Source organism: Homalodisca vitripennis, chromosome 8 (assembly GCF_021130785.1).
Source record: "Homalodisca vitripennis isolate AUS2020 chromosome 8, UT_GWSS_2.1, whole genome shotgun sequence".
Lineage (NCBI taxonomy): Eukaryota > Metazoa > Arthropoda > Insecta > Hemiptera > Cicadellidae > Homalodisca > Homalodisca vitripennis.
Genome location: NC_060214.1, coordinates 34638043 through 34651476, shown reverse-complemented (window position 1 = coordinate 34651476; position 13434 = coordinate 34638043). Strand labels below are relative to the sequence as shown.

The window sequence follows — 13434 nt, the reverse complement described above, 5'->3', positions numbered from 1 at the left end:
GCGAATAGATGGTTTTCTCAAAAACTACTTAACTTACAGTTCTGGGATCTGTTTTATTCAACTTATCAGATCAAAAACCACAAGAAAAGAGTTTGCCCCTTAGTCTACCTAACCAGAATTTCAAGAAGACCTCATTTTACTAGGTGAGCTGAAATCCGAGTGAAATCTTTCGCAAGCCGTAACTTACTAACAAACCATTTCTGGACTCACGTTTACATAAACGATTTTCTTATTTTTACATGTACAATGAGCTCTTGCAATGTCTCCATATCTTTATTAATCACCCTGTATTGTAATATTTTAGTTTTGGTTGTAGTGTTAAGTCAGATTCTTTGTGGACAATTCAACGGTTTATGTACACAATTCAGGTGAATGTAAGCTATTAGATTTCCCGATTTTCAGGATCATTTGAAGATAAAATTATACTTTTTAATTAAATAAAAATTAAGGAAATGGTATTTTTTTAATATTTTTTCTTTACCCTGAAGCTATTACTCATGTACATGCTGTAAACAATTCACATATTTTATCTTCAGCCATTTTTTTTTAATTGATTACAAAATGCCTAAATTTCCTGATGGAATAAAGACTACAGACTAATGGATAACATATTTTGTACTTTTTTCTGTATTCAGGGAAGTGATCTTAAGATGGATAAACTTAATTTTAGAAAATGTTTTCCAAACCCAAAACATTGCACCACTTATAGCTCACTAATCTCCTCTTTGGGGAGAGCTGTCTGTCCCCAGTCGGTTACAAAACACTGGATGTAACCTGGTGGACTGATAACCTTGCTTCATTGAGGAGAAGGGTAAAGGCTCTTTTTAGAAGAGCTTACTTATTAACATTCTTCTAACTAGAGACAGATCTATCTCAATTGGGGTGGTTGAGATGCCTTCAAATGAGATTCTGTAGAAGTCTATCTCTATGTATGATAGAACGTTTGGTACTTCCCTAATTTCATTGAGGTTGACTGCTCAGCACTTAAAAAAAGGAGCAGATGAGAAGTGTAACACAGACAAGGTGTGTGAATGCCAGCTCCATTAATACTTTCAGTAAGATAAGATAGACAATAATTAACAGATTCGGTCCTCTCAAGTTACCAGGAGCATATTACTTGTATAATCTGTAATGATTTCTGTGAATTCCAAATGACTTACCTTTAAATTCAAATTTTAATCACTTTAAAACAAACTCAGATAAAAATACTGTTTTTTTTACATTTTAATTTTGCATGATTTACTATTGATGTACAAGTAATTCATCTTTGAAGTTTTGAATACCGTTTTGAACTTATATTATATATTAAGAATACATAGTTATTTTCACAGAGTTACATAAAAAACATAAATTCCAAAACTTTCTTACAGTTCTCAAATCCATTTTTTGCAGAATTTACAAATTTAAAACTATTTAAAAGTTATAATATACTGAAGACTTTTTAAACAAACTGTATTGTTTTAGTATAAAACAGCAATTATTTGAATAAAACTTTTGGTATTGGTACATAATATGAGGGATATCCCTAAGTTCTAAAACTTAAAACTGTGTCATAAGAAATGACACAGTTTGTCATTTCTTGTAATACCCTTATTTTTCTGCATAGTTACCATCTTGATCAAAACATTTTTTGTATATAGGAACAAATTGTTATTCCAATATCAAATGGCTCAACCACCAAATGCTTTAACAGTTATCCACTACATCGTCATTCATGAAGTGTTGGCTGCCTGGGAGGGGTTTGAGGTCTGGGAAAAAGACGAAAATCACTTGGAGCCAGGTCATTTGAGTATAAAAAAATGGATGACAAAAAATGTCCCATATTATCCAGATGTTCACGTGTTGGGTCACGCAGCATGAATTGACAAAAAACCTTCATCAATTTCAAACATTTCCATGTTTGCTGGCATCTCACAAGGTATATGATCCCACGTTAGCCGTTTATCTGCATTGACAATATCATGAACCTGATTGATGACTTCATCATGATTAGCTATAATATAATAGAATAATAGCTATCATAGTGAATAATAGATTTAAAAACAAGCATGAAACAAAGCTCAAAAAAATGAATCTCAGCAGTCAGTAAGTCTTTTGTTGTTTTTATTGAAGAATGCAACATTTAAGGTGCAGGTGTGCGCACTGATTGCGTTGTGTACATTCAACTAATTTGCAGTCAGTGGTTCTCTTTCTTTAAGTTTTGGTCCTTCCCACAGCCCTTGAAATACTTTCCTGCCAGCACTCCTTATGAAATGTCACATTGTAATTTCATATTTGGAGAAGGGACAGTTTTAAATTAAAAATTTATTCATAGCTTAAAACTTAGTACATACAATCTAAATAATAAAACACATATTTTAGAAAGTGTAGTGGATTAAAAAATGTTACACATTATAAAAAGTAAAATATGTAAACATATATTTAATAATATATAATAATTACTAAGAGTATAAAGTTTAATGGTTTAGTTTATATTACAATTAACCCTTTTAGTGCTGAACTACATCTTTTCACACATCCATACCAACAGTAAAATGTTTATGCATTTTCTAAAATAATTGTAACTACATTTTTTTAACAAATTTATAATTCTATTTTATATTTACCTTAGGGCATTTGAATACTGATTTATTTCAATAACAATTTTAATGTTTATATCTAAAGTTAGTTTTGTATTTTATTTGTTGAATCTGATTTTGTATACACAAAAGAAAAAACTTTGGTCATTGATCACATCATAGAATCCCTCATTATATTCTGTACAAGTCACAAAATTTTAAATTGATAGCTTAATTATCACGAAGGAAAATACAAATCCAATATTGTATTAACCTGGAGAGTATTCAATTATTCTTCTTTGTTTGAAAAGTAAATGTGATATCATTGTAATTTATGAAAAGTGATCGGACAAAATAGTAGAATAAACTGTCAACCAATATTGGTTATTTTGTGTCTACTATTGTCAATTTTGGAGTTTATAAGCAAACATTGCTTATCCAAACTTTGTGGGTAATGAAGAGTCTGTGGCTATTTAAGTTGTTTTATTAACTAATTATGTACAGTAATTATTGGAAAGATCATTGTAATACGATAAAAAAACCTACTATGTTTATCTTAATACTTGAAATATTTTTATTTATTTTGTACAAAACGTCCAAATGATTGAATATTGGTACACTTTGGCCATCCATATTCTGATTTGTCAGGTGTTGGCATTAAAAGGGTTACATACAAATTAAATTACAAGAAATCATTTACGTTATTCAACTGTATTATGAATTGACATCTTTACTATCATCATCTAATAATTCTTTACAAGTAAAACTTGTAGGTTCACTTTTACTGTCTTTACTTTCCTTGTCTCCCAACGAGTGTTTCTTTGCAGAACTGTTATTACTTTTAGAAATAATGACACTGTCCACTTCTACTTCTGTTCTATTTTCTTGAAGTCGTAACTTCTCATTTGTGTTGGAATTGTCCTCCTCTTCATCAGTTCTTTCATTTTCACTCTCAGAACTGCTTTGTTCCTCCACCTGACTAGTTTGTTTTTTATTATTGTCTCCGGACTTAATCTTTTTTCTATTTGCTTTCTTTTTTAACCTTTTTGCTCTCTTTTTTGCAGTCTTTTCTTCCGCAGCTTGCTTGTTGTCCAGTAATTTCTGATGGTATGCCTCTTCTAGAAGTTGCTGCAAAAGAAAAAACATTTTAAGAAAATGCTTTAAGTAAAGGACAGATTGACTACCAGAAAGAATCAAATTAACATTAATAATTATAACTTGCAAGAGTTATTTGATACATGATCAAGTTTACCTCCTGAAAATAGTCAACATTAACCTCAATTCAACTCTTTAAAGACCAACATGTTTAAATTATTTTTAATATTATCACAAATATTATCTGTCTCATACCGTTTGCAACCAATGGCGAAAAAAATCATAACTTTTCTCATAATTATATGTTTTCTACCCATTTAAATCCTTAGAAATACTGGCAGTTTAGGCCTATACAGAACTTCATTAGTAGTAGGCTTAATATAAAATGTTCTTGTCTAATTGGTATGCAATAAAGAAAATAGTAGATATAACAAAATCTTGATTAGTTTTTTAATAAAAAACCTAAAATAATTTAACTAGTGATAAATCAATTAATTATATTTACTATTTCATATTAAAAAGGTACAGTGTTTATCAAACTACAAAAAAATGTTATCAAGACAATAATGCTATGGCACGTCCTATGAAAATATTAAAACATTAGCAATCTACAGGCAATATATTCATTTTTTGACTAAGCTCCCTTTAATCTGATAAGACATTGCTTGGCATAGTATATTTCTAACATCAAAACCGTTTCTAACATACTATATTAATGTTCTTAAAAATATGTTTATAATAATACAGTCTACCAAGTAAAGTTAATATAAATTTTGTTTTAATTTCAACCTGTGACCTGAGAATTGGAATGGGTTACCATCCTCTTTACTTTACCTACACATAGGTTCTACCTTTCCTTATCACATGCCCTAGTGATATGAAATCACAAATCCACACAACAACACAACAAGAACACTAAGAAACTATACATTAGTTTTCATGGTGTCAGCTGATACCCAGCAGAGAAATTGAGAAACAAGATTTTTTACTTGAATAAAATAATTATAGATATTAAATTAATATGTATATTCAAATTTATTACATAAATCTTACAAGGTGATAATATATAAATGCAGTCAACTCTGATGCATATGTACAATGGGATGTAATGTCAGTTAGCTGCTTTGGTAGTGCATTTACAAGGTGGCATACCACTGCAGTCAGCTCTGATGCACATGCAAAATGGAATATCGTGTCAGTTGACTGCTGTGATAGTGTATTAAAGGCTAGTGTATCAATGTCGTCAGCTCTAATCCCCATACACACTGGGATGACATGTCAGTTAGCTGCTGTGGTAATACATTTATATGGCGGCATATCGATGCAGTCAGTTCTAATATAGTGCAGTCATTGAAGCATTATTGCTCCGAATTTTTTTACTGTGAACCGAATTGCATATCATTTTGGAATTAGGTTCATCTTACCCTTAACTTCAAAAGTGAAAATGATTTGACCTCCGCAACCACCCTGGGGGTGGTTGCCACCCCTTCTCGGGGGTGAATTTTTTTTGTTTCAAAATAACCTCGGATATCGATAGAAGGCCTAATTTTAAGCAAAACATCATCTATAAAGTTTTTCGAAAAATCCAATACTTTTCAAGTTATTGGCAATTGAAAATTCACAATTTTTTTCACGTTTTTCATCAGTTTTTTGCAAATATCTCCAAAAATAAACGTTTTATCGAAAATTGTATAAAGAACAAAATTGTAGCAGGTAACAAAATGAACAATTTGGTTTTTTATAAAGTATTCTAAGTGCAATATTAAGCTAGATATTAAAGGTCAAAGCCGTTTTTTATTTTGTCTGAAATTTAATTGATGTGGTCAATGCCATCTAGCGGCGAGCAGATGCATTTTAGGCATTCTAATAAAAAAGGGTTTTGTAGTGCTTGAAATAAGCTTTAAAATGAGCACTATTAAAAGTCTTTTGAACGTAAAATAAGTGAGCTGTATTGCAAATAAGAGGAGCATCTAATGTTTTTTCTTTGAAATCAATGGGTTTCATAAATGCCATTTCTACCAAAATTAAAATAATTCGTATTCCGCCTAGAATTAACTTTATTATGAAGAGTTTGATAGATTGTATCAGTTTGGCTACTTCAGGACACATATTTTTCAAAAGTCACAATTAACAAAAATTTCAAATTTTTAAAAAACCACCTTTTTTCATAATATCTCAAAAATGACGACAGATACGTATAAGTGTAGGAATAAAAAATTTAGGTATTTTTCTGACAAACAATTTGTTTTTTTGTTTTTTCTGTCAAACAAAAATTGACGGAGATATGATTGTTTACAGAGCGCGTGGCAGCGCAATCACAGCCTCTCTTAAGCCCTTTAACCCTTCACCGTTTGAGAAAAAGGTTTTTACTATATATTGCAATGAAGGATGTTGTAGCTCTCCTAATTATATTTACATTGGTTTTTTATAAATTGTGATAGCATGAAAATTGAAGGAGTTATGGTCCAAAAACTTATCATATTTTTTTCTACTTAGTAACTGAAAATTTCGCAGTGTGAATATTTGAAGCAGTGTGAAAGTACGCAGTATAATAGAGACCCAAAACTATTGTAATGTATATATATATATACTTATAATATGGCTCATATATTTTGGAAACGTAGGCATGAATACATACCAACGTTCTTATATGTATATAACACATTTGAGTGAATTTTATATAATTTGTAAATATTTTATTCAATAAATGGCAATTTTTTACTCTAAATTAAATTATTTTTAAATATTAATCATATATATTTACTGATTTAATTTAGGGGTAATTTTAAGGGTAGAAAACCTTAAGAATATGAAAATCATTTTCGAGAGTGTGGAATAATATTTAAATCCTTTTCATTTTATCAAAAAAATATTTTTAACAATTTTTTTATCAAGGGGTAGCTTTTAAGGGTTGAAAGGGGGTTAAAAATTTGATAATTATTATAGAGATTATAAAAAATTACTTAATCTATACTTACATCTTTTTATGTCATACCAAAGTATTTTTTGTGATTCTTTCAATTTAGGGGTTGTTTGCAAGGGTTGTAAGATTTTCAAGGGGTTGAAAATGATTTTAATATGAGGTAATTGTGTTAGAAAACACTTTACAATTTCACCACTTACTGTTAGACATGTTTTATAGTGATAAAATGGCTCAATGTCATTTTTCCATGACCCCTTAAAAATAATAGGCGGAGTTCAGATCATTTTCACTTTTGAAGTTAAGGGTAAGATGAGCAATTCCAAAATTTCATGCAAATCGGTTCACAGTAAAAAAATTAGGAGGTAAGACCGTATTTTTCGCTTCAATGACTGCACTAATATGGATGCATACCGAGATGTCATGTCAATTTGGTGCTGTGCTGTACAGTTATATATTAAAACTGGATGGTTGTTTTGTCCCATACGGTACATTAAATTACCCCATGAAACATCATAAATTTCACCAGGCCTTTGGAGAGAGGATGTTACACACAGATAAAGTGGAATAACATATTTAAAAAAGGCCACTCTTTATACAACGGGGAATCTCATTCTAGCAGATCAAGTTTTTGCGATAGTTTGGACTCTATGAATTAATCAGTTGCAGAGTCCAAGGCCACTGTTGGTCTATTCAATGTTCTAAATTATTGTTTATGAAAATAGTTGCTGCCAATTATTGGATACTAAAAACCATACCACTTATATATGACATTAAATATTAAATATGTTTCCAAAAGTTATCACACTTCAGCTGAATTAATACTTTTACTAAATTCTTTAGGGAATACAAATAATTTAGTAAATATATTATTAAATATTAGATGCAGATCTTCATAGCAAACAGGAAAATCAGATTTCAACTAAGTATTCTACAATATTTTCATTCCAATACCATCATAACATTAAACTCGATACTGAATATTTTAGAAATTTGTTCAGTAAACTTCCATTAATCCGGCACGGTCAAGACTTGAGGCATGCTGAATTAAAAAATATGCCGGATTATTGGATAAATATCAGTGAAATAATATAGACATAACAAATAAAGAAACAATCACAGTAAAACATGTTTGTATTATTCAAATATAACATTCAATTAGTCCTTGTTATGTTTCAGTAATAGATCTATAAGAACCATTGTTTTTCAATGGTCTATTTACTACACAGTCTACGCATCATAACAATTGGGCAGAACCTGGTTAAGGTCGAGGGCGCGTTCATCCCGATTCATCACAGTCCCGTACTGTACAGTCACTGCCAGCCTTTCTAGAAACTGCTAGCCTATCTTAGAAGGCAGTGGTGAGATGTCAGTCGTTTGGAGTTGTTCTTCCATCACAAACCTGTGCTGAGCACATTAACTATGAAATTGGACCTACCATTACTAGATTCAATTGAATTGATACGAAAGTACAACTGGTTACACAGGCTGACAGCTGACGGCTATGGTTAGTCATGTGAATCGATATCACCCAAAGCCGGCTGAATATGATGCCTAGCCTCTTTTCCATGCCCGCCTAAACTCTGTGTCCACCACAAACGGAAAAAAACATAATTGCGTATTTAATGGTTGATGTTTTGAATTGTTCAAGAAAATGTTACTTTTCTGGATTACCAAACATGTCAAACTATAGGATGCCGGATTAATGGAATTTTATTGTATAATAATAAAACAACAAAACAGGGATTGTAATACCTTTTCACTTTTTTCCTGGATAAACTTTTGCCTGGCGTACTCCTTGCGCCGCAGATGTCTGTACACATGGAACTCCCCACTCCCTGCTCCTGCACTGGACCCCATCACGTTGCGAACAAACTCTGGCACATGGGGCATCTTCTTATCCTTAACTCTGTCAGGGATCACCACAGGTTTATCCTGTAACAGAGTAATCACCTTGTTAATTCATTGTGTTTATATAAACACAATCATGAAAGGCAGATGCTGGTATTTTATTATTATTAGGTATCCGGAAATGAAAGTGACAGATAGAAACATTGCCTCATCAGATGCTCAATTATGTGCACTACGATGTTTAAGATATGATTACAAACAACGTCGGAGAAACCGAGTTTTCTACACAAAACATAGTTATGGTGGGAAGGGTTGAATTCAGCTCCATTTCACCTTCTGCTTAGTGCAGTGTCTGAATTTGACACTGTCATAGACTTAAATACTGGATAGCTACAAGGTAAATCAGAAAGAGCTCCTTCGTAGCCTAAGTGTCAAAAAGATGCAAAAAATTCGTTTTGAACGTCTTCATCACCGACTTTTTAAAATTTCTTCAGAAGGACGTGGACTTTAGACTCAGGAGTCAGTCTACAACAGTGTCAATTTTCAGAAGCTGCACTGAGCGAAAGGTGAAATGGAGTTAAACTCAACCTTCACATTGAATCAACCTTTCCCACCATGGCTACGATATGTGTATAAAACCAGTTAGTTCAATAATCCAGGATAATACGTACTTTCAGTTGATTTTAAAAACATTATATAAAATGACCTGTATATAAAAAATTCTATAAAATACTTATCTATCCATCATGCCAACTCCTGTCGATTCAAGGCGTTCATTCTCTAGGTATTTGAAAAACTTTCAACAAAATAATATACTGAACTCTTTAATTATACAAGGTTTACAATCCAGTATCTTTTAATTACTTATTTTTAATTTACTTTGTTCCAAAATTGTAGTTTATAACATTCATAAGTATGTACATGGCTTCAGAAGGGGCTTGTTTCTAGCAATAAGCCCTCTTTTCCCCAGAGTTAAATTAAATAGGGGTAGATATGAATCAGTAATCAGATAAAAACTTGATGTATTGCAATACCAGAGGAATTTTACATGCCTTAATAAATCCTAGAATAATTGTTGTCTGTTAATTCTATTCATTTGTGAGATTGCTTTTCAAAATAATGTTGTTACAAAGTGGCTGCAAAATATCATAAGGTCCTATAAGTCCTTATATTTAGCAGCAAATGTACAAGACTTCACTTTAATGACAATTTGGTTGCAAGTACTTCAGGTATTCAGTCGAGGATACCAAAAGGAGATATTGAAAAATTCACAAAATATTTTACTATATGATTCATACAATATCTTGTAGTTAGGAAATTTTTCTTTGGACAAACTGTACATCTCGTTTAACTATTTCGGCAAATAGATTTGGAAGAATCATGCAGAACATAGTGGCTGCCTTGCCCTTTGAATGAGGATATATGGGACAATACTTTTAACTTCCTGTTTCAATATTTCAAGTGTTTTAAAACACATACTTAAAACTATAAATACTCATAACTGGCTTCTTTTGACTATACTTCAAAACATTTAAGTCAGCATAATCAGTAAATTCCAATTAAGTGACTCCTAAGCTTAATTTATTTATTGACATATTTTATTCTTCCATACGATTATCTTTCCTTACTGTCATTTTTAGACTTTTTGACATATTACTATTATGAGTACTTTTCTTCTATTTCGTATTATGTCTAACAACAGTTTCATCTCAAATTCACTAAATAAACTCTTTAAAAATTACCAAATTAAATATCCTCACCGTAGTTAAAAACTGTAGACTGCTTGTTATAACATAGTGTAATAAGAAAATAACCTCAAATTTAATTAACAAACAAAAGCAGGTGTAGTTTAAATTTCCTCCATCAGTTGACCACCATCAGCATATTTTATGCAATGAGTCCCTTTTTCCTCAAGTAATATTTGAAATGACCTCCTTCTTCCTGTGATAAACATATTTTATATATTTATCCACACCTATTCTATTATTCACAATGCCAATAAGACACACTTATACTACTACGCTGACAGCTAACAATACCTCAATAACTCTAAATTATTTAAAAAATGCAATGAGTCTTTTTCCATGGACCCTTCATGTAAAAATAAAAAACCTCAAATGGTGGTATTGTTTTCCAACAGTAAGAAATTACCTATGTTTTACAAATAATAATTTTTGTCAATCATACAATTATTTTGTTCTTTATTTATTTATCTTCTATATTTTTGAATATTTGATATTAAAACTGTTGCTGAATTCTCATTAGATAAATATGCTTAGAAAAGAGAAAATTTTAACTTAAAAACTTGTCTCCTCTAAAATATTCATTAGTCTCTTTGTCTTGTACATCCTTCATATTCTAGTGTTCAAAATTAGATCTACTATTAAAAACGCAGTTTATATAATGACTTACCTAAATGTAACCCTGAAAGGTTAATATTTATATGAACTTTTGAAATTATAGTGTAAATGTGTTATTGTCATTTCAATAATCTTAAATGAACATAAACATAGTTTCAGGTTACATACTTAAAAGAAAGAAATGAAAAAGTAAATAATATTTTTTAATTCTATTTGTACAGTTGATTTATGCATACAACTAGCATAGCACAACCTACTTGATATCTTTTGTTTTTTAATTATATCACTCTTAGGTGGGCCTATATTAATTTAGTCATTTTACACAAAGCAACATTTAGAATAGTTTTTACCTAACCTAAATTTTACGTTTATTTGTAAAACGTAACCGCGTAGTACAATAAATATTACCTAATTGGCCTGCAGCATTTCTCAGTCTGAATCCTAACCTGAGCACATTCATATAAAATCAGATAGCCGAATAGATTGGCTTGCGGCGGTAAAAGGGTTAAAAATGGTTATAGACCATTGTTTGATCTGTGACCACCAAAACTTAAGAGGCCAGTAATACCCAAAACCGCAAAGGCCAATTTGTACATTTTTACATTGCTTTACGTTTCGCTCTAAAATGCCTCAAGTTTTTACGTAAATTGATTGGTTTCCTTTTTTATTTTGTAGCTTTATAGATTGGCTATTGATTAACATAAATTTAAAGTTCATTATGTATATGACATATTTGTTGGTTACTATAAAAAAAGACAAAAAAATCTTTAAAAAATTATTTGTATCTACCAGAAATATTTGTTATTTATAAAGTGGTTACATCTTATTAGAAAATTAAAATGCCCAGGTTTGCAAATAGTCAATTTTCATAAATACTCAGGTACTTTGAATTTTAATTTATTAAAATTTAAATTAAATTAAATTATTTAAATTAAAAGGAACTACAATTAATTGATACTTAGCACTTAGGTTAAAAGATTAGGAAATACAATTAAATAAATATATAACATCCTGTAACCTGAAAAGTTCGGAAAAATTCTTTAGAAATGAACAATGCATACTGTTTATTTAGAGGAGAGCCCAAAAGCTTTGTCTACGGTTTAATAAAAAAAAACTGAAAAAACAGCTACATATGTATACAAATTATATTTATTAGTCCTATACTTACTTTGTTCAACCTCTGTTCACACATCTTAGTTACTAATTTCTAATATTGAAACTAAAGCTTTCATTAAAATACTTGAAGTATTTATTATAAATATAAGCCAACTTTAGTTACTTAGTTAACTATGAGCATTAACAAAGCTTATCACTAGAAGGGTTCGAAAACTTTCATTTCTGTCTGTCTGGTCACACAATAGCCTATCTTGAGAACGAATTGACCTATAGACTTATTGTGCATGAAGCTACATCTCTATATATACAACATAGAGTTCAATGCTAGTGCATATCACCCTAAGGGGTTTTACTGAACGCAAAAGTGAACATATTTACATTTGTCTTATAGCCTAGTAACTGTGATAGCAATTTTAAAATCGTAGAAAAAACAAATTTGTAAATAAACCGAATACAGTTATTTTAAACAGTAATATATTATTATTAATACATGTGATGAAGTTACTTTAATGGATTGATCAGTAAGACTTTTGTTACATTCCATTCTGTCCTTTTGGTACTCGAATGTGTCAGTTTATTTTCCATTATTTCATGACTTTTTTCGTTAACGTCTGATCAATTAGGTCTTCAAGTCGTAAGGGTTAATATTGTAAAACTATGTTACTTTTCATTCCCATCTCTTGAAACCTTATAGCCTGTTCAGTTCAGGAGGATCAGAGGCCTAGATTCAGATTTATAGGCTAGGGTTATGAAAGACGTATTTTGCTACTCTGACCTTAATTTCATATTTATCCCCAATAAATTGCTATTCCATCATCATAAAATAACCAATATAATTCACCACAAAGGTATAAAATAAACAATACTTACAGGATTTTTCATTAATTTCTCCAGTTTAAACCTTTGAAGTTCCACTGCGTTCTTTGCTACTGTGGGTTTTGGTTCCTCATCACTACTCTTCGTTTCGTTTCCCATCATTAGTTGCAACTATATTCAAATATTCACAAGTAATTATAGATTCACAAATAAACAAAAATAACTTTGTCTTACCTAACCTAGCAATAACATAATTAGCTTAGCCGGCTGATGGCTGACACAAATACCAATGTTGCCAACAGTAAGCTTTATATAACCCCTAATGAAGCTCGTTACGACACGTTGTATATTTTGTGAACCAAATAAATACAGAATAGTTAAGTTCGCAACAAAAAACCAGTGAACGCTTAAGTATTGATACGGTGAGTCTAAAGATAACGATAGTTATTAGGACTCATAGAGAGATCAGAGTTATTGGGTTATATTTTTGTATTACACCTATGTAACTCCAAATTACTTTGTTGAAGACAAGATCTTTGCCAAAATCACGATTATTACAAAAATCTTTATAAAATATCGATTATAATTTGCTTACGTGTAGAATATTAAAACAAAACTATTCAGGTTCTCTTTTATAAATGGTTTGTTTTGGGCACAATTACGATATTATATTTTAGGACGCACCGTAATTATGAAAAAGAGTACATCGGCTGAATGT

The 13434-nt window shown here is 30.7% G+C and overlaps 1 protein-coding gene across 1 annotated transcript; it reads right to left on the bottom strand.

The window, feature by feature from the left end:
• Positions 1–3026: 3026 nt before the first annotated feature.
• On the bottom strand, positions 3027–13002 carry LOC124367553 (PRKR-interacting protein 1 homolog). Its single transcript, XM_046824484.1, has 3 exons — positions 12771–13002; positions 8329–8508; positions 3027–3686 (listed from the first exon to the last, which is right to left on the bottom strand). Exons 1-3 carry the CDS (start codon positions 12876–12878, stop codon positions 3273–3275), a joined length of 702 nt encoding a protein of 233 aa, XP_046680440.1. The 5' UTR covers positions 12879–13002; the 3' UTR covers positions 3027–3272.
• Positions 13003–13434: the final 432 nt, after the last annotated feature.